This window comes from Cornus florida, unplaced genomic scaffold (genome assembly GCF_030987335.1).
Source record: "Cornus florida cultivar Cherokee Brave unplaced genomic scaffold, ASM3098733v1 CherokeeBrave_3.0.0_Hap2_Chr01, whole genome shotgun sequence".
Lineage (NCBI taxonomy): Eukaryota > Viridiplantae > Streptophyta > Magnoliopsida > Cornales > Cornaceae > Cornus > Cornus florida.
Window position 1 is genome coordinate 75,069,836 of NW_026775571.1, and position 26,664 is coordinate 75,096,499.

At 36.7% G+C, this 26,664-nt stretch overlaps 2 protein-coding genes across 3 annotated transcripts; both read right to left on the reverse strand.

Moving 5' to 3' along the window:
* Nucleotides 1-162: 162 nt before the first annotated feature.
* On the reverse strand, nt 163-13,208 carry LOC132301328 (protein FAR1-RELATED SEQUENCE 2-like). The gene is made up of 3 exons (XM_059798593.1): nt 12,882-13,208; nt 7,140-7,567; nt 163-1,031 (listed from the first exon to the last, which is right to left on the reverse strand). The coding sequence occupies exons 1-3, from the start codon at nt 13,072-13,074 to the stop codon at nt 1,008-1,010; spliced, it is 645 nt and encodes a 214-aa protein (XP_059654576.1). The 5' UTR covers nt 13,075-13,208; the 3' UTR covers nt 163-1,007.
* A 3,291-nt stretch (nt 13,209-16,499) lies between these two features.
* Nucleotides 16,500-24,540, reverse strand: LOC132301336 (protein FAR1-RELATED SEQUENCE 5-like). Of its 2 annotated transcripts, XR_009480630.1 has the most exons (5): nt 24,404-24,540; nt 22,383-22,804; nt 17,581-17,797; nt 16,898-16,988; nt 16,500-16,820 (listed from the first exon to the last, which is right to left on the reverse strand). XR_009480630.1 is itself a non-coding variant. In XM_059798600.1 (4 exons), coding segments are annotated over exons 1-3 (627 nt in total). In that variant the 5' UTR covers nt 24,405-24,540; the 3' UTR covers nt 16,500-16,820; nt 17,581-17,593. The 2 variants fall into 2 exon arrangements, 1 of the variants encoding a protein (XP_059654583.1); XM_059798600.1 differs by lacking the exon at nt 16,898-16,988.
* Nucleotides 24,541-26,664: the final 2,124 nt, after the last annotated feature.

Genomic DNA, 26,664 nt, shown 5'->3' on the forward strand with positions numbered 1-26,664 from the left:
TCTTTTTCATCCTGGGAAAGTAATTGTAGAAGCAGATTAATTGAAACAGAATTGATGTAGAAACATTCAGATTTGAATAAAAAAAAGTTAAATTACATTCAGGCAACGCATCCTAAAAAGAAATGTTATCTCAAAGAAAAGTGTAAATCATCATAATAAGATTAATGAACCTAAGTACATAACAATAACAAGTATCTTTCTTCATCATGGTAATTATGGTTGTAACAACCCTCACCCTATCCAGACACAATATTGTCCACTTTTGACTCCCCCGGACCAGAGACTTCTCAGGGGGTCACCCATCCGGGTACTATTGTAATTTAAGCACGCTTAACTATGAAGTTCTGATAGGTTCACGGCCATCACGATTTTAAAACGCAATGTGTCATAGAAGGGTGTTGAACCTTACATACAGTACTTATGTGGGATCGTGACACCCTGTAACCTGCCAGTGTGGTAGCTTGTCCAGTATCTCACACCCGCCCACAGAGATCGTCACAATCACCCCCCGTGAGGCCCAACATCCTCGTTGGCCACACTTCCAGCTAGGCTTCGGCTCTGATACCATTTGTAACAATACTCACCCTACCCATACACAATATTGTCCGTTTTTTGCTCCCTCAAACCAGAGACTTCGCAATAGGTCACCCATCCTAGTACTACTCCAGGTTAAACATGCTTAACTCCGAAGTTCTAATAGGTTCACGGCCATCGCGGCTTTAAAATGCGTTGTAAAAAAAATAAAAAATAAAACCTTGCTCTTCTAAGAGCCGGACGACCCTCATCCAGAGTGCACTACAACACTTGTCGTCCAACCATGAACGCCCAATCTCTATCGAGATGGAGTCAAACTCATCGCACCTAAAGGAGAGAAACATCTCACAATACCAACTCACAACTTTAACTCATAGGGTCAACATACCTTTCTTATAGTAACCTTACCTCTAAAGTAGGTCCCAATTTTCTATTCTCATGCCACAATCCAAGTAGGTCCCAATTTTCTATTCTCATGCCACAATCCAAGGAACGCCCTGTGATTATAAATCCCGCGTTTAAATCACATAACATGCGTAATCAAAGACTTCATCATTAAACACATATGCATTCACATATAACATTTATAACTAGTACTACCAAAACATCACCACATGGAAGATAAATGCATATAACATATGGAATGTAACCTTCCACTTATACCTAGCTACTCCGCATTTTAGAAGACAAAAATCAGTACATGCTTTCACCTACATGTCATAAGATTTGAGATATCATCATAACTTTTAAATGGATGCAAGTGTAAAGGAAAAAAGAAATCAAGTACATCAAGCCAACTCTAAACTATAATCCAAACTCCCTTACTTGTGGGACCAACAACACATCCCAAGACAACTCCGCTCTTAACATGAGCTCGCACCTCTATGGTAGGGCCCAAGCACCCCGCCTCTAACTCCAAGGCAACACAACTAAAAGACATGAGTGAATAAACCATTCTTGACCCTCTGATACGATGGTCCTTAAACCTATCGTAAAGGTTACGACTCTACATGGTGTTGCTATGCTAAAAACAAACTCAAAGGAAAATGACCACTCACGGTCATACCTCCAAACTCTCAAACCATATCTCAAAAGACAAACTAAGGAACTCCGCGCCCCTTAGCAACTCCAAACATTCTTATCACTACTTCCAATGATAAGGAAAAACACCTTCTACAATGGAATGACAACCCCAATTTGATTTGAACACCCATAGCCTATGAAGCTAATGTGCTATCTTAGCTCATAACCATGCACCTTCCCCATCCTGAGAGTCATATACCATCAATATTCCGTACACCTGACACTTGGTACCACAACCCAAAACAAGGCTATCATCATTGAAACCTATACAAAAGGTGAACCACTCCACCCTATGGTATGATATTATCCGCTTTGAACCTGGGCTCACACGGTTTTGCTTTTGAGTTTTACTCCAAAAGGCCTCATACCAATTGGAGATAACACCACCACATATAACTACTTCACATTTCCCTTACCCAGACGATGTAGGACTGTGCAACTTGTAGCTCGCCTAGTGTGGTAGACTATCAGTGCCTCTGCACCCGCCCACGGCACAATCACCCACAAGGTCATCAAAATCACCTCCCTTTGGGGTCCAAAGTCCCCGTTGGCCACACTTCCGACTGGATCAGGAAATGATACCATTTGTAACGACCTACTCCAGTCTCCACCACATGGTATGATATTGTCTGCTTTGGCCCAAGCCCGCACGGTTTTGCTCTTGGGTTTTACCCCAAAATGACTCATACCAATTGAAGATAACACCACCACATATAAGCACTTCACATTTCCCTTACCCAAGCGATGTATGACTGTGCATCCTGTAGCTCGCCTAGTGTGGTAGTCTGCCAGTGCCTCTGCACCCACCCATGGCACACCCACCCAAAAGATCGTCACAATGGTCAGAAGACTACAAGAAAAAGGAGAAACAACAAAAGATTAAATATTATACTAATGCAGGACATTTGAATTGCGAATTGTTTAAAGGAAGACGCAAATACAACATCCATGTAGCGGAAATGAGGATGCTATGTTGGATGATAGGAATCACTAGACGAGATAGATAAATAACGAACATGTGAGGGGAACATTAGGTATAGCGCCTATATATGATAAAATTAGGAAAAGTAGACTTAGGTAGTATGATCATATTCAACATAGGCCCGATAATGCACCTATAGAAAGAGGCGGAGTTGTTTGTGTAGAAGGTAAGTGACAAAGAGGTTGACCAAAACTCACGTGGGTTAAAGTAATTAAAAACGACTAGAAAATTCTAAATTTACGAGAGGACAATGGTGTGTATAATAGAAAAGAATGGAAAAAATAGAATTTATGTGGCCGACCACATCTCTATGGGATAAAGGGAAGGATGGTGATTATGATCATATTCACACACTTCTCGCCACTTGCACTCACACTTGCTTTTCATTTGAAAAAATAAAATGACATATTGCCCTTCGCAAACACAATCACACTCCACAATATTCTAGAAAGTATTCTTCCATTCCACTTGAGGAATAATTTTGTCATTTGACTTGATAAAAAATTCAAGTGGAGTGCAAGTGGAGAAAAGTTGAGTGCCAATAATCAAATCCTTTGTTTAAATTTACTAAACATTCTTCTACTTCCCTATACTATTTTCCCCTAAAAAATTTGAGAAGAAGTTTCACTTTTAAAATAAAAAAAAATAAAAACGAAAAAAGAAGTCCATATAAAAAAAAATAAAAAAATAAAAAGAAAGTATATTTTCTCTTTTTTAAAAAAATCATCTCAAGCTTTCTTATTTGTTACTTCATGATGTTGAGGTTAACAATTTAACACACTAATGTCACCCTAACCTACTAGGTTTGTTAATATAAATGGTAGACTTAGCATTTTATTGTGGTTATTGAATTCTACTGATGCCACATACACAAAAAGTTATACCAAAAACTTAGATAAACTAATGTAGCTACAATTTATTACTTTTATTTCAAAGCAAGATAACCATCATCATCCAATAACCTTCAAAATGTCCTAATTCATTTTGTATGGGTTTTTCAGAACATGTTATATCATAGAGCATTTTCAACAGATCTGTAGATCTCGCCGCTTGCACTCAAACTTGATTTTTATTTGAAAAAATAAAATGAAATATTGCCCTTCGCAAACACAATCACACTCCACAATATTCTAGAAAGTACACTTACACTTCACCTGAGTATTTGATATTGTTTTTCTTGGTGTTACTGAAGAGAAAGCTTCTTTTAGTGTATACTGTGTGGTATTGTTGCCGAAAGGAGGTTGACAGTACCAGAGAAAACTCTGAAGAAGGTATTACAGAGTCTCATCCCCATGTTTTTTGCCATGTGCAGTGAGGTTAACAACAATATTAGTCAGTTGTTGCTCAATTAAAAAGTAGCATCAATTAAAGGTTTCCCTTTCATAACATGGCATACTTGTCATGGTTCTCATTTTTAGACTTCTTTTTACTACATGAACTTCAATTTTCAACATCTTGGGCCCCTAAACCAAGATTTGTGGAAAGTTGTCAATCTAGTTATTCTCTAGTTAATTCAAGATAAACGGAATAAAAGGTTATACTCAGATCTTAATGAAAGATAACCCATTCAAGATGAGAGTATGAACTTTCATTTCTGTTTGATCATTCATTCTAATGATTTGGCAGGTATCCTTCTTTCAAATACCTGAACAGACAGACAGGAAGGGACTTGCCTCCTCTACCCCTAGTCGAAGTAAAAAGAGCAAACCCAGTCCACTAGACTCCCGACCATTGCGGGGTCTGGGGAGGGTCAAATGTACGCAGCCTTACCTCTGCATGCGGAGAGACTGTTTCCTTGTTTAGTTGTTTACAACCTGTGACCTCCACGACACAATGGAGCAACCTTACCATTACACCAAGGCTCGCCCCCACCCCTAGTTAGTCATTAAGCCAATTCTTTGCACTTCATTGAGTTTGTCGAGTCCAATTTGATGGTTGTTCTCTCAAGAAACCAAGTTTGTATGGATAAGAAGATTGTTTGAAACTGAAAAAAAGCGGAGCTATATTTTTAATTCTTATGGCCTACCAGAGTAAGTTATATTAATGGGTAAAGTGCAAAAAAAAAACCCTGAACTATTGTGGTTTTGCAAGAAACCCCCCTAAACTATTATTTTGTTGCATTTTACCCCCATTCCGGCAATTGGGTTGATCGGAAAAATCAAAAGACAAATATACCCTTACTGAAACGACATAGTTTTTGGAATATTGAACTTAACCAATTCAAAGACGCATTTACCCTCACTAAAACGGCATAGTTTCAGTAGTTTCTTAGCTAAATAAGTGAGGTGGCAAATTGTAATCTCCGAAACCAAAAGGAAATCGACACATGTATCACAAAGTCCCACAAGCCCTCATCGTCGTCATCACCAAGTCCATCAGATACTTCAGCGACAACCGCCCTTCACCACGGCACCAACTACATCTTCTGGGACCGGTTACGCCGCCGCGATCAACACCAACGACCCGGATCACCAAACTGGAACACACCCACTCGCTCCGGACTCACCACGGCACCAACTGCATCTTCCGGGCCGGTTACGCTACTGCGATCAACACCAATGATCCGAGTCGCCAAACTAGAACTTGACCACTCGCTCCGGACTCACCACGGCGCTGATTAATGGGTTTACCACGGTGCGTCTCAGGAGGAGGACGACAAGGGCAATACCAGAATTTCACTCACGAAGGACCTGATCAGAGCGACATCAAGATTCTATCGCCACGAGTTTTGCCGCTGAGTCAATTCCTTCACTTTATGTACTCGAAGAAAGTTGCTGTGTTGAGTCGAGGCGAGTTGAAGCCGTTGGTGTCAGATTTTTCGACGGCGTTTAAGCAATTCACTGCAAATGGGCAGGAAGGCTGTGATTGAGCAAGAGGAGCGGTAATTGGGTGACAAGTTGACTGAGCTGGCTCGGATGAATGTGCACCAATTGAGGAACACGTCGTGCAGAGATGATTCTTGCACCGCTTCGATTTATTTGTGTGTGTTTTGATATAATGGTGCGTTTGCAGTTTGGATGTTTAGGAGAATTTTTTTATTTTTTTTTTAATCAGTGCTGTGAAGAAGATGGCGAACAGTGATATATATATATATTGTGTGTGTGTGTGTAGCATATCAGTGTACTGATATAAGGGTGTGTTTGGGTGTTAAGAGGTTTTGTTGGTTAATAGATTTGGGGAATAAAAGGGCTTTTTGGTATTTTTGTATGACAAGGGTGAAATGGGCATTTAGAAAAAAAAAAGTGGCATACACGCGCCTAATAACAGTCAAAATTTTCTGACGGTGACCGGAGTGGGTAAATTGCAAAGAAGTACCATAGTTCAGGGGGTTAATTGCATTTTTTGTAGTTCAGGGGGTTTATTGCATTTTGGCCCATAGTTCAGGGGGTTTTTTGCACTCTACCCTATATTAAATTTTACACTCCTCCCCAGTCTGATGGAATAATAAGAATGAGATGTGTTTCCTATAAACATGCATATCTTACTGGAGAAATAAATGAAATATTCTCTAAGGCAAAGGTTGATTTAGCCAGTGAAAATTGACCTAACTCTACAGAAGAACAACAAGAACATAAGGACAAGTTTGCCTACAAGTTTAGTAAGGCTTCTAATTCTATATAGTTTTAGTGTTTCATCTCCATTTTCGGATGACCATCTTTCTGATTCTTTGCTTTTGTGCATCCCTTCTCTTCAATTGATATACTTATTTTTACTTCCCAAAGGGAGGTCAGGGGTTCAAGTCTCAGAAGAGACGTGTGTATGAGTACACTAGGAAAAAAAAAAAATTGATATGCTTCTTTCCCTCTCACAAAAAGTTTTATTGTGCTGTTTTTTATGTAATGAGAAGACATATGCACTAAATCAAATGCTTTTGCGCGATCAGTTTTGTGGACAAAAAGAAACAAAAACAAAACCAAAAAAAAACAAAACCCTGTACGTCATGGCTTGGACCAAAGCAGGCATGACAATTTGAGACAAACTTAATCATAAAGCTTTGAGAAATAAAACTAATATCAAACTTAACCCCAAGAGGTTGAATCGTTGAAACCAAGCCTAAGAAAGTGGACGTCCTCAGTTCGATTTTCCTCCCTTGAGGCCAGCTTCACAGGATTCTTGTTGGACTAAAAAGTGGCATGAGGTGTAGGGGCCTGTCACGTGTCTGAAGGAAATTAATATTCTAAAGTTGGGAACACCACTCCAGTAAAGAAAAAAATTAACGTTGCATCAATTTGTCCTTACAGAGAAAAAGGGAGTAGAAGGCAAAAGTCGGGCACCATAATTAATAACTGAAAATTCCATACTGATAAGGAAAAAGGAAGAAAAGAATACAGAACACAAATCAAACGGAATGCAAGTTATATTGGAGTCATTGCTTGGTGAAATAATAAAATGCACAGACTGCCAAGCATGAGAGCTCAAGTTTGTGAGCAACCACATAGTGCAAATAATGTCAATGGTAAGGTATATCCATTTTTGACCAAGATTGGGAAATGACTTTTAAAGAAATCAAATTATCTGAGTAACCACATAGAAAACTTACATAACTCGGACGCCTCTTTGGAAATGAAACCACTAGGGGATGATTATGGTCCCTCACAAATTTTCTAACCACCCATCTACCAGGCTTCTCTCTCTTCAATAAGATCATTGACGTACAACCTTCTCGTCGTCTATCTTGTTTTTGAACTGGAAGACTCGATGTATTTTTATTATCAGAACCTCCTCTGCATCCAAGTCCCCGTGAAATAATTGACCCATCACGCTCTGACTTACGGGATGATAGAACACGGGTTACAAATCCTACCCTTCTGGCATATTCATCATAGAATGCTCTAGCAGTATCTTCAGATTCAAATAGCATACCCTCAAACGGTTCTTGATTTCTGTTAGCTTCACATAAACTTAATTCCTCTCCTGCAGAAGTTTCTATTCTTCTTGTTCCGTCATCCATTGAGGTCTGCATATCCACTGAAGTACAGCAATAAGAAGTATGGTCATTCACTCAGGATTTTTTTACCCGGAAAAGGAAATTAAAAAACGAGGGATAAAAAAACAATCATAAATCATATACCTTCTACCTGACATGATTAGCTTCACAAAAAAACTTCAATATTAAGGATGAATTTATAAAAATGAAACTTATAACTCATTATTGAAAATTTGCGCAAACCAGTATTACTGTGCCACCAACTACACAATTGAATTTGTGCAAACCACCAAAGATATTACAAGATGTCAAGAACCAAGTACAAAAGCAGCGAAAATTTGTGTACTAACCCAATGGGAAACTTATTGGAGGGAAAAACAAAGCAAAAGTGGAAAGATTGCAGAATTCTCACCCAAAAGCATCATAAATGTCTGGCACAGGCATGAACAAGTTTCCATATCAAAATATTTGCAACCAAATTGCTTAAACCCTTATCTAATTAATGTGCATCAATAACTACAATGAGTAAATAAGTACTTTCATACTATAATGGTATGTGCTATTACAAAATCTTGAGAACGAATTAAGATACTACACCCAGTGCTAACTTTTTCTCTCATTTATGAAGCCAGACAAAAAAAAATGAAAACAAAAACTTCAAATAAGGGACTGCTATCCTCTGCAAAAACACTAAAAAAGTCACAATTCTCAAAAGTCCTTTGAGGACAACATGGGACTTCCCCCCGCCCCACAAAAGAAAAATTAAAAAACATAATAATAATAATAATAATAATAATAAAATCATTAGTATAAAATTTCAAGAAGCGAATAAAAGGGAGCTCTACAACGGTGCATGGACAATCTTCACAACGCACGTTGATGTACAATGCCTACTGAGAGGTGGGTAGCATCCATTGCAGATGACTAAAATAGGGTATTATATGTGACAAAATGGAATGTCTTTACAATCATTATTTGCTAGGATTCAGCTCTGCATTGCTCAGAGTCGTCCATGCCTCCTTTCAAAGTCCCTTTTTAAGGTGTTCATAGAGCTTAAGAATCGACAGATGGATAATTCAACAAGATATTGCCAGGATCACTGGAAAGGAAAAGTCCATGCCTCCATGGGTATTCCATGCAATACAAGGTCAAGGTACAGCGGTATAGCAACATTTAATTTTTAACTCCATAGAGTTCTTTGGGATTTGTTCTGATTTTTAGTTTTTGCTCTTTTGCTTTTGATTTTTCTACTTAGTTTGGGTTTTTTCTTTTGTTTTGTTGAAAGTGGATTTAGTTCACTTCTTGGCATGTACTGGAGGCTTCCTCCTTTTGTAATTGTACTATTTTGATTTATATATATAAAAAATACCCCATTAAGGAAAAAAAGAGAGAGAGAGAGAGAGAGAGAGAGAGCAAGAGAAAAGCATTATCTGCCCTGCTTGGTTGCTAGGGTAAGGAAAAACTTTTGAAAGCAAATAAATTTTTTTGATGAAAATAAGATATCAATTCTATAAATAGAAAATGAGATATCAACTTTTCCTGATCTGCTGGCTGATATGAAGCTCTTTCTGCTAGTTAATAGTTTCAAGTCCATTTTCATGGCAACTTTTCCAGTTCTGCACTGATTCCAGCTGATGTCGTGGGGACTAACTTCTCTATGACAAAAGATATGTAAATGGTGAGAATTAGGAATCTAATGATATTGTTTAAGGAGATTTCAAAGATGAGAATGTTGCACATGGTCTGAAATATGAAGATTTTAGAAAACGAGTTACTGACGATCTTGCAAAGACACATTTTTCAGGAATTCAATAGGAATATGAGAATACAAGGAAAAGAATCAAGGAAATGAAAAAAGGACTCCCAAGAATTTCAGAGCAACCACACATCTTGGGGAGGGAAAGGGATCATAGCTATAGTGAGTATTCTAACCATGGGGGTGTTGACACACAAAAATGGCAGCCTTGTGGCGCCACTTTGGCATCCACGTGGACAAATGAGAGAGAGACAATTGGACCAATTTATGGTCCATTAATAGGCTGACATGTGGCGGAATAAAATGGTAGCAGGTGGCTATTTTATTTTACTATGTAGTAGAAACATCAAGTGTCTCAACAATTGCTAAAAACAAGGATAATGGGTAATTGGTTGGTTTAACCACTTGAAGCACGTGGAGAGAAAGAAGGAAATGGTTTGCCAAGTTCCTTTTAATGTGGGAATGGATTACATTAGTGGGCCAACTAATTAATAAAAAGATGGATGAATGAAGGAGTAGGATTGGACACTTGTCATCCACAAATTTGAAGTTGAAGAACAAGGCCTACTATCATGTAGGTAATGGGTTTACAAGTTGCTGCTAATAAACTAATTAATTGGACACTTGGCAATCACAGAGATAAGGATAAGAGATGAATGCCTATTTTGAAGGCAGTGGGCTAATAGTTTGCAAGTTACGAAAAATATATATATCTTCTATTTGGATAATGGGTTTGCAGTTGAAGGATCATGGAATAACTCATGGAACACATGGCATTTGATTAGAGAAATTGCTGGGCACTAAAGAAAATCACGGGTCAAGTATGAGACACTTGGCATGTGAATAGTGAAGCTGCACTTCGAAGACTTAGAAGAATAACCAACAAGCAAATCGCGGGCTCTTTGTACTTAGATTATAAGTCTATAAATAGGATACTTAGGACTACATTTGAGAGCCCCTCCACAGCATCAAACAACTTCAATACTTGTCATTTATCGTTTATGCAATTTCAATACAAGTCTATTTCAATTCATTTACTTCACATGCACTTGCATTTCAATTCCCTAGTATAGCATTGTAGTTTTGTTAATCCTTTCATCAAATGCATAAAGAACCCTGCGAAGAGTTTCTTATTCCTTCTCTTCCACGATAGCCAGATCGTTTCAAAAGGATTTCCTTTTGTTCGATTCTCTCTAAGTCTTCCGAGACTCTGGTACACCTACGCACTCCAGTGTCCATTTGTGAGCGAACATAAATTGGCAAGCCAAGTGAGGCAGTGTCAAGATTGCAATGCCACAACCAAAGATATCTCGACTAGCTACCACTGGTGATGGAGAGTGGGAAAAAGAGCTTCACTCATTACTAGTGGAATTAGTCGAAAGAATAAAAGCTCATTTTGACAAGGTGCGAGAATTTGTCCCTCAACTATCAGCGGCTTTCCAAAGCAGCCTGGTATAGTCAGTTACTTCCAGTATCCAAAATTTCGGTCTCTCAGCCGATTCTTCAATAGGTTGTTCAATCATCGACCGTGCAGACACCGGTGGTTATTCCAACAATGACTACTCGGTCGATCCAGCAACTTCCGCCGACAGTACCTTACCAGCCACTTCCAGTAGCAAGTTTTCCACAAAATTTGCCAACGACTTGGCCTAAAGTTCTGCCGCAACCTACCATTCCACCATCCCAGTAGCCACTGGTGCAACTTCCACCTGCACAGCCGATATATCAACCATGTGCGCCACCACCACAACCACAGGTATTTTCAGAAAATCTCCTCGGAAGGGAACCTTCTGACTCGGGGTGTAAAGATATTAGGTGGAGAAACAATCCACTCTTTGCCCAAGCCCCGCAACCTTCGATACTCGGGGGGAAATCGATGGCCAATCTTCCGCAAGCTTGGCCAGAAAACCATCAACCACCAGCGGCAAATCAACCGCAAGCAATAAATCAGACATTACATCATAGTTTGTTATAAACAAATTTTCTGCCAAATCAGTCAAAGGTTTGGGAAGAAAATCACGAGCAGAATATTTTTCTTCCAATAACAGCACAACCTTCGTAGCCGTCACAAATTCTTCCACATGTAATTCAGACTCCACCACAGTTAATTCTTCAACAACCAATAGTCTAAGTTGTACCAAAAGTTCCCCTTCCAGAGAAACCTCCTGACCCGGGGGCAATCAAGTTAGATGGAAGGATCCAGATCCTTTATATGACCTACACCACATCATGTGTTGTTAGGGGGGCAAGGAATGACCAATCCACCAAATTGGTCTGAATATAGTCCTCAGCCACAAGTTCATCAGCCAGACCATCAAGTTGTACTTGATCGAAGAACATCGGCTACTATCTTCCAACAAGAATTTAAGAAGAAGCCAAAAGTTATGGTTGATAATAGTAACCCATTTCCCCATACTGTTAACAGCATATTTCACAAGATTTGGGATAGGAAGAGAACTAGTTAGGAGTTGAGGTCCTCAGTAATGATCAAGACTTTCTTTCTAGATTTAATAGTGTTCGCACAAGGGAAAATCTCATAGAAAAGGGGCTGTGGCACTTCATTAATAGGAATCCTATGTTGAAAAAGTGGCATCCAAAAATGAGTATGTACAAGGATAGAAACGGCTTCATATGGGTCAAACATTTCAATATTACCCTCGAATATTGAAATGTTGTAGGGCTGAACTACATAGCAAGTGCTATTCAAAATCCTACTTGTCAAAAAAAATAAATAAAAAATTAAAAAAAAAATCTATTCGACATTCTCTGTAATCTGAATATTGACTCCCAACAGAGGGTAAAAAGAGGTTGAGTATTGCTCAAATCTATGTTGCGGTTGCAGTCTGCAGAAGGTGTTGAGCTGGAGGAAAAGTTTGATCTATGGATGAGACAAAGTCTTTAGCTATCTAGAAGTGAAGAATGAGGATCGTAACCCTAGGTTCTGGTAGCCTACATACGCATAAGGTCTAAACTACAACTACTGACCTAGAGGATCATAACCCTAGGCTATCAAAAAGTATGACTATTTGTTTGTAATAAGTGTGTTTAGATTAAGAAAAAAAAGGTGGGATCAAAATAAAAGAAAAAAGTCAGTGAATATAAATTCACCAGAGCAATCAAAAATTCTTTTTTTCATTCTAGAAAACGAAATATCAACTCAACTAAGAAAAAAAAATTTGTTACTTAAATGTCATTTTGAGTAAAATTGTTGTTTATCAACTCAACAAACGATTGTGACGTAAATAAGGTTCGAGATTTTGAGTTCCCTTTATTTTCTTACACTATCGACACCCAAACAGAACCCAATATTAAGAAAATCGAATAAAGCATTCTGACTTTGCTAAAAAACATGAATTACACAAAGTACAAGGACATGCACAGTGAATGATTTAAGTTCAAAAAATCAAATTGTAACAATTTTCACTCTTTAGCTGAAGAATTGTACCAAATGCAGATCAAGGGCTTCAAAAGATAGGACTCGAGGGTTTCAATCAGAGAAATAACAACATCTTGACCTTTCGAAGAAATGCAAATATATATATATAAGTGCGTGTGTGAGTGTGTATAAAGAGATCTATTTAGAGAGAGAAAGTACTTACCGAATGGAAATTCAAGGCTCGAAATTGTTTCGATTTTCCGTTTGATTCTTGTTTGTTTATCGGAGCGAGCTTTTAGGTTTCCGAACATTAAAAAAACATAGTAGACTTGTATGGTATGTGTGTACCTCCCACGGCAAGACAAATGGCGAAAACTGGTAGGGTAAAGACGGAAGGACACGTGGTAGCTATTCATTGGATATAGTTTTTTTTTTTTCTCTTTTTTTTCTTTTTTTTTTTTTTTGAAAGTTGAAACAATTACACGCACATCCCACCTTGAATCTCCAACCTCTCTTTAAAAAAGAAAGGGTGAGGACCGGTTGATCCTTTGGTCATTGAGTATAGCGTTGACTATAGGAATAAATGTGAAAAATGTTGCAATTTAATTTTTGAGTTAATTACATCAACACATGATGTTTGGCATATTGACAGTCATATATAATTTAACTACATTTTGAACAATGACACCCCTTATGAAAATTTTGATCCAAACAAGCCCTTAAAATGTTTGAAAATACTACTTTGCCCATCAGTGTTTAATTCATTTTAATGGTAAAATATCAGAATTCGTGAAAAATCACATTTGCCCTTATACATACACAGTATTACATCAGCACCCTCGTCTATATATATATATATATATACCCACCGTCTCAACCCACCTACGGTACACCATCTCCACCCACCTACGGTCCAGCACCGTCGCAACTTCCACCCTCTCTCTCCAACGCAATGTCCATCACTTCTCCACTTCCACAATCTCACCGCCTCCTTCCTCTACCTCTGCCACCGCCCCATCCACATCCGTTGCCGCCATTTTGATCCGCCGTCACAGCCTCTCCCCAACCACATCCGCCGCCACCATCTCCCCAAGCAGAACCGTCGCCGCCATCTCCCCTCAACCACAATCGCCGCCAACATGTCCCTCTTTGTACCGCCACCACTTCTCAACCACAGTCGCTGCTACTTTTCCTCCACCACAGCCGTCGATAACTCTAACCTCTGGTACAGATCCCTGACACCACTGCCTTCACCTTCTTCTCTCCCCGTGACACTTACAACACACATACACATATAACCCCAGCTGACACCGGAATCACATCGCCGCTGCTAGCCACCATTGCCGAAGTCCAATCTCATCACTTTGGTCGTTGCCGGAGCCCAAGAGAAAGACTTGTAGAAGTTCCAAGCGAACCAATCTTCTCTGATCCCGACGGATCTCATCAACTGTGAATGTTTCCATCAAAATTTTGAAAGTAAAGGTTGTGGGTGTCTCAACCGCAATCTTTTTGCCCTCGCCGGTGGCATAGGTGGCAAAAATTCTGAAATTGGATTATGGGTTTGTTAACAGAGGAGGAGATGAGATGAGATAAGATGAATGGTATAGAGTGAACCCAATTAAAGGAAGCAAGCTTTCAGTGAGATTTGAGCTTTTCTACTTTCAGTGTGAGATTTGAGCTTTTCTATAGAAGGGGCGATAGGGCTGTGAACCGGTCATGGTGGGTGTGGTACGGTTACTTTACTTAGTTATTTTGGTCAATAAAAAAATTTGTATTGGATAAATTGGTAATTAAATGTATCAAATGACAATAATGTCAATTCACCTATGTGTAAGGACAATTGGGGTGTCTTTGTTTACTTTATAAAACCTAAGGGGTGTAATCGTTCAAAAATGATCCAACTTGTATATAGCTATCATTATAGCAAGTCTCAGGAGGTGTCATTGTAATTAACTCTTAATTTTTTTATTTAATAAAAAAAATAAACAAACAAATAAACGAACAAAATGCTACCATTCTCAAAGACTCCATTTGTTTCCGTCTAAAATATTATTTTTTTCCAGATAAGTTATTTTTTATTATTATATTTTTTGCTTGGCAAATGTTTAAATCGAGATTTAGATTAAATTATAGTGTGTAAAATAACATATCAAAAATTAATTGATAAGTTATTTTTATTAAATTTTAATATTTTTTTTTTATAAATATTTACGACAATCAAATACTAAAAAATTAAAATAAAAATATTTTTAAAAAAATATTTTAAATCCAAACAATTGTAGCCAAGACAAAGATAAACCGGCTGTTGGTAAGAATTAATTTAATACTTAGCAAAATCTATCAATTTTAGAGAAAGACTAATTGACCAAATGCGCTCATTTTCTTTCATCCAACAATTTTTTTTATTATTATTAGCTTTTATTTTACTTGATGAACCAAGGTTATAAAAGTAGTTTTGGCTCCAAAATTATTTTCCTATCTACTGGATTCACAATTTCCGGTAACATTATTATTATTGTATTTTTTTGGATAAACATTTCCAGTGACTCATTTCCCTCCCACACATCATTTCATCACTCTTTTTCTTTTTCCTTAATATTATCACAATAAGTAATGCTCTCAAGAGAGCTCTTTCATAAGAACCATAAGGTCTCCATATTCTTTCTTTTTGTTTTTTAGAGATGAAAATTCAAATGAATAATTTTAACTCATCTATCAATTCATTGATTAAAACGGATAATTCACAATGCAAGACCATCGTCGAATACATTACTCTTAAACATAAAAGTCGAAAAAGACTAATTTATAATTGGCGATGTCGACAGAGGAATGCTTGGCCGGAGCATTCATCGGAAGCCAATCTTATAAAAAATTTTTACATAAAGGATGGTTTTCAGAAGGTGAATATATGGCCTAATGGGAAAATGGATTTCTTTGAGGGGTAAAATAAGTTATTCCCAACTCCAAGGGAATGACCTAATTCGAAAAGACTTGGGCCTGAAAGCCTCATGAAACATTAGGTCTCAAATTCGATACATTCTAGGTGCGAGCAATTCTTCCGGGGGGCACAATCTCGGACATAGTTCGAGTCTTACCTAATTCGTGTGGGGAGGGTCACTTTGCACGAGTCCCGTAAATTAGTCAAATCAAAGCACCGGACACCCGATTATCAAAAAAAGAGGAAGAAGAAGTTATTCTCCTTTTAAAAAGTTTAATTTTTTTTTATTAAAAGGTAACAAACCAAATGTTTAACAGTCCAATCTAAAAAATATATATAAGCTATTAGATGGTGCTATCAACCAACTCATACATACCTAATCACTTCTCCATTCGGATTGAACAAGACTCCCTTATAACAATAGTCCAGTTGAGTGTGTATGTATATATGGTATGTTAGTCCACTCGAATAGTGTAAGTAATCACTTCTCCATTCGGATTGGACAAGACTCCCCTTATAACAATAGTCCAGTTAAGTGTGTGTATATATTTGGTATGTTAGTCCACTCGAATATTGTAAGTAAAAAATACAGAAGATGATCACATCCTGTGCTACATAATATTCCACTCGAATATTGTAAGTAAAAAATACAGAAGATGATCACATCCTGTGCTACATAATATCCCGTGCACGTGCAAAAAGTAGAAATGATTCCATGTGAATTGTGATTTCCATAAATAGTGTGAATTCTAATTCACACGGAGTGATCTGAGCCCTTCTTTGTGCACAGGAGGGGATCCAAGTCCACGTAAAACATGTTACAATTGGCTTAATATGGTGTAAAACAAACAAAGATGGAATGCACCAGATTTCAAATATTTCTGTTACACAACCGAACATCAATTGCCATAAACTGAAGCTTATACATTCTGATTAATAATGTACATGACCCAGAACTTAATACTGGAGGGCCCATATTAACAAATTATACATCAGCTACTGCAGTTAAGAAATCATCTACCCACAATTTGAATATGCCAACAAGGCTAAGTTATCACCCTGCTCTAGTTGTACACCCACCAGAAAATTTAATTCAAGAAAATATTGGTCTCTGAGTTTTGATTTTGCATAAACCACAGAGCTCTACCAAAGCTAGCACTTTTTCATACATTTTACAAAAATTCCTTCTCTGTTTTCAGTCAATGTTTTCTTCTTCTGCTGCACCTGCATTCAAATACCATATAAATAACAAGTGAAGACCCGCTATAAATTTAAATTTTTTAAGGGTAAATTACACAGACCTCCCCTGAGGTTTGAGTAAATTGCACACAGGTAGACTGAGATTTGGCGCGTGTGCTCAACGATACCCATAGCATTTTCTTTCCGGCAGACCTATTGACCAAATTTTATAAAATGACAATTTTTCCATTTCCTTGTATAAAATGAAGTACAATATATTATTATAATATAAGAGTATTACTGACTTCTCGCACTGAAAGTCACTTTCCAGCTGCCGGTGAACGGGTTTAAGGAAGGTCAAAGTAATAAATGCTCAACGGTCTACCCGGATATAATTTACCCATTTTTTAAAGTCTTACAGACACTTTATTGGTAAACGTGTATATATATATATGTATATACATACATATTTATACACACAAACTGACTTGTCAAAAAGCAACTTGCCAAATAAAATTTAAGACATTTAATGACAGATGATTTTTCAAATTCTTCAAATATGGGTCAAAATGAGGTTGTACAGAGGGGGAGGGGAAAAACAACAACTGAATTATGACCCTTGATTACATTTCACTAAATTTCTCCACCCCAACAGTGAATGAAACACCAAATACACAAGTTTTGAAGAAGGTTATGGCATAAGACTTCTCTAGAAACCTAAACTTAGATGGCAAAATAGTGAACATGCAGAAAAGGAATTAATGTGCATGCTAACCAATCCAAAGAATGATAATGAAATACTCACCATATTGCTGGGGCTATCTACTATGTGAAAGCTCCTTGTCTATAGGATCAAATTCCTTTAAATTGTTGACTACAACTTGAACCTTCTTTGATAACTGGTTAGTGTGCTCCTCAACCTCTTTCATAAACGACGACAACTGTTCTTGATAAACCGCGCACAACCGTTTTTTGTTCCGTAGCTCTGCAGTTAGCTCCTGAATTTTCTTATCCTTCTCATCCTATAAACAAGTACATGAAACATATACTTGATTGGATAAGAAATTGTTAAATATATTCACATACTAGTTGAGAAGAGCAAGTAAAGGAAACCATGAATATACTCATAAAACCTACGCATACACAGGCAGGCAGACATGCATACATCATGTGTATCTGTGTGAATGATTTTTGCTTGTATACAGGGCGTGTCTCTCTGCACACATCTTCACGTTCAGTGTAGCATGCATGCTTTATGGCTAGTAAACCGAATTCCATCAGGGAAAAAAAAAAAAAAATTGATATGCATTGGCCTGATACAATATTTTAAAATCCAGTTAACCAAAGAGTTTGACCGTCTGACCGCAGGCACACGAAGTTGTGAATGTGATCATTTAAATCTAGGTATCAAAATTGTATAATTTGGTAAATATAACTGATCATCAGGAGTTCTACATTCAACCACTATACCGCCCCAAAAAAATCCAAAACCTCAAAGTTGACTACTTTCAACAATTCTAGTCTTTCAACTGAGTCATCAGGTCCAAAATATGTAAAATAGGGTATATCCACCTAGTTTGAGCTCTCCTTTGAGATTGACGTTGGCCCCCTGGCTAGTCCAGGCAGGTTCACTATCAGAAAGTCGTACAAAATGTGAGCAGGAGTCCTAGTTCTCTCGAGCTTCCTATACTGCCGAACAGGCCAAAACTTTCAGGAGATGGGGAATTTGGATCCCATGGTAATGCTTGATCAGATTTACATTTATCGGCACGACACTTGCCGCCTTAGGTGGATTCCTGTTGTTCCTGTTTAGTCCCCTTTCTAAAAGTTTGACGTAGCCAGGAAAAAACTTAAATGTCTACAAGTACCGGCAGACCACATTGTCACTCAAATCAAGGCAAAGACTTGCAATAATCTGATTAGACAAACATGATTTTAGAGTATCTTTCCACGGTTTCCAGCAAAAATGACTTGAAAACCACAGGGTTGGACACTAGATCAAGCCCTAAGCAGAAAGAAAGAAACAAGTAAAGAAGTTAGCATGCAACTCAAGCCAGTTGGCCGGCTTGGAGAGTCAATCTGAGCTCAACTAGAAGCATATAATTCTCATGTCCATGACCGAGCGTAACCCGACCCCGGTCGGGTTTGGGTTTGTTAAATAACATCAGAAACACAGATTTCCCTAAAGAAGATTTCCCTAAATAACATCAAATTCGTAAAAACATTAGATCAGCAAGAAACTCAAATCTAAATCAGCATGTTTCTCTCATAATTATTGGTCCTCAAACAAGATTTACACAAGATTTCGTATCTGCAACTATAGTTGCAAAGTTAAACAGGTTGGAACAAGAGAGCAAAGAAAAAGATATTCCAGATTAAGAGCTTTAATATTATTGTCCGTAACAGCCCCTCAAGGTTGTCTCCTTGCACACAAGTAAAACATCCGCAAAACAACAGGCACTTCAGTTGGCCTTTTGTTCACAAAGGCATGAAGCGACATAATGACGGCGATACCTCCCTAATCTTCCTCACGCATCTATTTATAATCTCATAACACATGCCGTGCAAATCTTCCAACTTCATGATAAAGGCGTGGTGACAGGTGAGGGTCAAACCATACAGCAGCAATGACTCGTGAGCATCAAACAACAGTGACCAAGGTTTGATGTGTCCACGATGATGCACTTGCAGCAGCTAGGTTTTCACTTCTCTCTTTACTCTCATTTGCTACTTCAAATAGATTAATCTCTTCAGGAGAGGAAGCTTGATACTTTACACCAACTTTTGTTTCACAATTCAAGTAAAAATGGAGGGTTATGATCAGTGATGGAGCCAAGAATTTAATTTAGCAGGAATTACATTGAAGAATGTCGAGATTAATTCTTTTACCAAAATAATAAATACAAAAACTTAAATGTTACTAGATAATTTTTTTATTCAGTATATTTATACTTGCCCTTGATTAAGTTTTGTGTTTTGAAAGCATTGCATTAAAACTTTCTTTGATATATGAAATGGTCCTAATGAATTGCAAGACTCTATCTTGGATTTCATTATTTGAACAACCAATCCACAAAAACCAATTTATCAATGTTAACAAAATCCTTATCCTTTATTTTGCAATCTAAAGTAGAATTTCTCTTTTGCAGAAAAAGAGAGATGGGGAGAAAAAAGAGGATTAAGGATTTTTGCATAATGGCTTAGGGTCGAGAATAGATCACTGAAAGATTACTTCAATAATTCTCTCTTCTCATTTAGCCTTGGAGAAAGATTGAGATGGCAAAAATGATATATTAATGACTGAAAAGGAGGAGATGAACTAGATGTGAGTTGGAAGATAGTGAGCGCAAAGAGGTTTATGAGAGAAAGATAACAACTATTAAAATTAAAGCTTACTTGATTTCTATATTATTTGGCCTCAAGTTTCTTCAATACTAAGTAAAAGTAACATCGTAATAACACGGACCCTAAAAAATCATATCCAATCCAAAGAAAATCCATTATACCAATACCCAATCCCACACCCCCACAGAAACTAAATCAAATTATTTGAGCGCACCAAACATTTTCAAAATAAAATAAACCAAAAACTAAACTATATGAAAAACCTAAATGACTCCCAAAATGTATAAATATAAAAGACACTTCCTCAACCAAAATAAAAAAATATCAAGTCAGTAAAATATTTTTTCATTTCAGCCCTAAAGGACTATCCTTTGCACCCAAAATGATTCCTCGGTCTTCATCACATCAAAGTCACTAAAGCTGTAACTCCAAAGGAAGGATTAAAATTAACACAGGTCAGCAGTCCTATCCCTAGATGGAGGGATTGCCTCGGTTTGGACACATAAGACTTAGACTCTCTCCCTTCCTCTCGGAGTTTCCAGGTAAAACCTCACCGAATAACCAATATTCCTGTGACCCCTAAGGTTCTATCACACTGTGATGGCCTGTCCAAGACCATCTAGTTCCATGTCATATCATCTCTCGGTCATAACTCTCCATAGAATCTAAGCCTTTGTTAGGCATTGCCGGAATGAATTAACACCTGTGCCAAGCCTACGGAGGTTGCACTAAGCAAAGCTCAAGTACACAGTTACATAGACAGTGGCATTAGCCAAGATTTGTAACTCCAGAAGACGTTATCCTTTTGTGTCACTCTGGTTATTACCTAAACAAGTTTTTAAGAAGGGCTGCAAACTGATGGGGCCACTAGTCCCAATGGGCTGCCTTTCCACCTAGATAGCCATGCCAATAAGATTCAAAATACATATTGGTGGCCTAGCATCTGCAGTGACCCTTCTGTCCTTATCAGAGTGAACTATATGGCACCCACCACCCAGAAAGGGTGGTTTTCATGACACTTAGGCAAGGCTTTCAGAGACATAAATCCTCCATCCTCACCCATTTATGCCGTATTGCACATATGGCCAGCAATTCCACTATGCCTGGCTTTCAGATATAAATCCTCCATCTTGATCCATCAACCCCATATATTCCCACTTCTTCGCATATTACCAGCAGCTCCACTATCCCCTAGCATCCATTGCGGACCCATTTCTGGAGATATAAAAGAAATTGCACCCAATTTGACCATGCAATTTTTCACACATGACTTTTAATGTTTGAACCCATTAAAAGTTGATGGAGTTCAAATTGTATCTATCCACCCATAAAACCTATCTCCACTAGTGTCCATGCACCCTCACAGTTGTCTTCCACTGGTCTTACCTTGACAGGAAGCTAGAAGACAAATCAATCCAGATTGATTACTCCAATGGCGAGTGCTGCTGAAAAGAATGATCTAGTTGACTAAGAAACTGTTCTCAATTCTTCATATCCTTTGTCTGATCCATCCACTACAAAGTCAACGATAAGAAAAGTCCACAGCAAATATCCTCAGATGCATTGTAATCCTGCAAGATACCTATTGAAGAGGCAACCCACTAACTCACTCAAATTGACACTTAGGATGTCCTGCATGTACATCCTTAAAACAATTGTCACTAATCTACAGCCAAATAGTTCTCATGCGTCAAATTAAAAGAGGAACAAACTAAGAGTTTCATCCATTAAGCTGGGGTCCTCTAAGCGCAAATAAAAAAATAAATCTCCTGGGCTTCTTTTGCTCAACTCTTCAATTCCTGTTTACCTAGAATTGGGGAAAAGAGCCTATCAAACCCTTCATGTGTTCAAGTTATAAAGAAGTAGGCCCACTAATGGAGGAAATTATATTGACCAGAAAGTATACCATTTACACTGGATTGGGTATATAATGATAAATAAGTATAAAAAAATAAAATCAATAGAGTAACATTCACCAAAGGCGTTATAGTTAAGCAGGTTTGAGTATTTGATATTAAAGGGTAGTGTATAAGATATGAACACTGAATCATCAATTTTTCTTTGAGAGTAAAATATAAGCAATTAAATTCAAGATATCAGCCAGAAAAATTAAAGAAAATGGTAGTACAAAACCAAATATATGTGCTTCAAAAATCAAGAACAGATAGAAGTAAATAAGGCCTGGTTAAGTATAAAATTCGAAGAATGAGAAATCGAAAAACATTCTCCACTTCACAGTTAAACGAGTTTAAACAAACTAACCATAAAGTGACGAACTTCACGAGGGGATATCACAAGTGGATGATTATGATCCTTAACAAATTTTGTGATGACCCATTTTCCGGATTTGTTTGACTTAACTAGAATCATAGCTTTACATCCTTCCCTTGTGCTTGGTCGTGGCTTCCTAACAGGCCCGAATTTACCTCGAATACTCACACAATAACCCTCCTTATTGCATCCAAGTCGACGGGAAAGAATCCTCCCATCAACCTCTGATCGACGACATGACATCACGCGCATGACAAATCCTGTCCGCCTAGCATATTCATCGTAGAATACCTTGGCAGCATCTTCAGAGTCAAACTCCATACCCTCTTCTGGTTCTACAGTTGAGAGCCCTTCACATGCCATCAACTCCCCTCCAGAATTCTCTACTGCTTCAGATCTCAATACCAAATCCACTGCCAAATAACACAATGTTTTTTAAACTCATGAACCCATCCAAGAGTTTTCTTTATCTTGGAAATGAACTCGATTATAAGCATTAAACAAAAAACAAAAAACAAAAAACAAAAAAAAAAAAACAAAAGAAAGAAAGAAAGAATCAGTCTTTGGCTGAGTAGAGAGAAGGAATAAATTCCAAGGTTTTTTTTCATTAAATTTTCTGTTGCATGTTTCTAGAGTGAACTGTTGAATGTTTACTACAAGTTGGCTTTCATTTTATTATTTAATTTTTCATTTCTTCGTTACGTGAACTAAAGCAGCTGAATTTCTAGATTCCAAGTTTTAATGTCTTTCTTTCTTCTGTTTTTCAGCAAAAATCAAATCATGCACCAAGAGTCAAACACATACATAAACACATGTAAATAATTACTTAAATATCGATATATACATATTATAATTACATAAACAAATGCGCATATGCATATGTATGTATATGTAATACATATATAAATATAAATATGGGAAAGTTTAGTTTCCCTGAAAATATTAAATAGTAATTTAAAGGAAAGCTTAAATAACCCCAATTTTAAGAAATAAAAAATGTGTGTGTATATATAATCACAATTTTAAGTCCTTTTAGGCCTTATTTTTGGAAGTAAACAATTTGAAGGAAAGCTTAATAAGTTTCAGATATAATTTCTATTCCTGATACATTTTGCATTTTCACTGAAAAACTTTTGATTTATAAATAATCTTATCACCAAAATTCTTTTGAAAAGAAACCTATTACACTTTGCACATTTTAAAATTTTATTTTCATAGCAATAATTTGGCCCCTGCAATTAAAAATTCCGGGGCCTCCCCCTAGGGGAAAGGAGACCAACTATTTGCCTGATTGGTATTTCATGCCCACTCAAAACGGAAAGTTGCAATGCTGAAATGCCACTTGGGATGCGAGTGAGTGTGTGCCGTTCTTATCAGAACATGTAGAAATTAAGTTGAAGGTAGAAAAAGCAATTATTTCTCACACCCAATTTTACAAACAGCTGGTGACTTCAACAGCATCATATGTTCATTGATTTGGAGCCACATAGAGCTTGTCAAGCGAAACCACCAAATGGTAGTGAACCATTTGGCCAAATTCACATAATTTTAATTTCAGACAAATTTTTGAAATTTTTAAGCATTGACAGAAGATAAACAATAAGAAAACAAAAGGCAACAGCGAAATCTTCGAGAAACAAATCAAGCACGATTGAACCCATAATGATTCAAGTTCTGGTTTCGCTATCTATACAGTATTTCTTTAATTCAGTGTGTCAAAGTTTTGAAATTGTGAAGCATTGACATAAGATGAACAATAAGAAAACAAAAGGCAACAGCAAAATCTTCAAAAATAAAAAATAAAAAATTTAAGCATGATTGAACCCATAATGATTCGAGTTCTATTTTCACTATCTATACAGTATTTCAATTCGGTCGATGAGCTTCAGAGCAAAAAAATGCATCTAACGACTGTTATAGCATATGTTGACTATAAACTCAAGAAAACACAAGAAAAACTCATGGATAGAATGATAATTAATCGGAAAAATTAGAGGGTAAACCCAACTTACTTGGCTCGATGTGTGTGGAAAACACAGAGATCTTCCTTGAGAGAGAGAGAGAGATGAAGAGTGAAGGGATTTTGGGTTTTTGAGTGGTGATTGTGTGGACATGAGCCTAGTGTTCGGTGCTCACTTCTTGGAACGCAATATGATTTATTTTTCGGTAAATTACTTTGTACCGCTAAGCTAAAAGAATTAGCCAAATTACCCCGCTATGTCTCAATATGATTTCAGTTTTACCCTCCATTTCACCGGCAATTATTCAAACTAACGAACTTAGGTCATGGACAGGCTGGACAGCTTTTATATTGGCTTGATGATATTTTATTTATTTATTTATTTTTATTTTGAGAAGGAAACCTTTCTAAACAAGATTTGATAGTTATTACTCTCTCCTTACTAATTTAGTTGTCAATCTTTCATTTTTTAACCGTCTCAAAATATTTGTACTAAAAATATTCAAATTTTATTATATATATTCACACGATGATATAGTAAATTTGAAAGGAACATGCATTAACTGCATGTACTCTTAAAAAAAATTTACTCTCCAAATATCTATTTTAAGACGGAGGGAGTAATACTTACTGAGATAAAAAATAACAATGATGATAACGAATAGAAAAGTTAGATTATGTTTATAAGAGATAAAAAGTAACAATGAAGATGATTAATATAGCACCAACTTGTTTTGTAAATCGCAACTCTTAACAATTTTTAAGAATTCATAAAATACATAAATTATTTCAGAAAACTATCTTTGAAAACATATATTTTTATAATTAAATTTTTTTTAAAAAAAATTAAATCAAACACAATTTTTGTACAATATTTTTAAAATTACAAACCAAACAAATCTAATACGTTATCTTCATTTAGTTTGTTAGTAAAATTTGTTATCATTGACTTACCTCACATTATTTTCTTGTCCTAACCTCATTTACACAGATATGTTAACAAAATAATATTGTAATCATTGTTGGCAAGTTATCCTCACCTTTATTATTATTATTATTATTATTATTTGGAAAGATAAACAAATGGTATTAAACTGTAATACCATTTGGATTCAGCTTAAGCCGACGGAGAAAGCCCAATGGAGCCAAAAGTAGGCCCAAGGAGAATCATTACAAAAGTGTTGGAACAATAGGCCCATGGTGCCCAAAGAATCGGCTTAAGAATTAATCATTTTATATTTTTCTATTCCTAACCACAGAAATTTAGAAAGTCGCACACTTTTTCCTTTGAATGAGCTAGTGCAGATAGAGTCTAATTAGATGAAATTTTAATTATGATTTAATAAATTTGAAAATAAATTATTTAATCGTGGTGATCTCGAAATTGGATCACATTTTGTGCACTGCACAAGAGAAGGTAAAAAGCATTCGACATTGAAATATTGACTAGGGTTCACTTAGCTTGTTGAAATTTGATTCCTTCTCTTTACCTAGAGCTCGTGTATAGGAAGTACATATATAGATATAGAACATGATAAGATACTACACGATAATACAAGAAATCTAAATATATATAAATATAGGACACATGAATACATAAAAAAAAAAATAGAGGGAAAAAATATGTCAAAAAATATTAATATAAGATATATTATAACTTTTAGGTACGACACGACACATGAATGTTTGTTAATTTTGTTTTCTTAGTTTGTATATTATTTTTCTAATTAATTCATAACATATTTTTTAATTCATTGAATCCCTTTATTCAAATAATAATAACAAAACCACCCACTTTCAAAACGTATTTTTGTTGTATTCATGTCGTATCAGCTGTGTCGAATAAAAAATAAAATAAAAAAAAACATTATAAGAGAAATTGATGACAATTAAATGGCCTAGTGTAACAAGGGTCATTTGTTCCACATCTGATCTGGAAGGAAAAATGATTGGGTATAAATATGTGGATATGCAGCACTACTCAACAGCTTGAACTTATGGGTAATGGGCAAGCGCCCAACAATTACAGTTCCAAAAGGTGTCCGGGTAAGCACCCAAGGTAGACAGGGTGGCCCGAGCCGGAATGAAGGTATTGCAAGTTTGGGTAGGAAAGAATATAACAAGGGTCATTTGTCCCACATCAAATGAAAAGGTAATTGGATATAAATGGGTGGATTTGCCTCCCAACTGTTACACCCAGTTACTAAAACCAAGACATTTTAAAGGTAAAATGATGTTGGTTTTTGTAACATTTTAAAAGTAAAAAGAACCAAAACATTCTAAACAAAACCTGATAATTATAAGGTGTATATT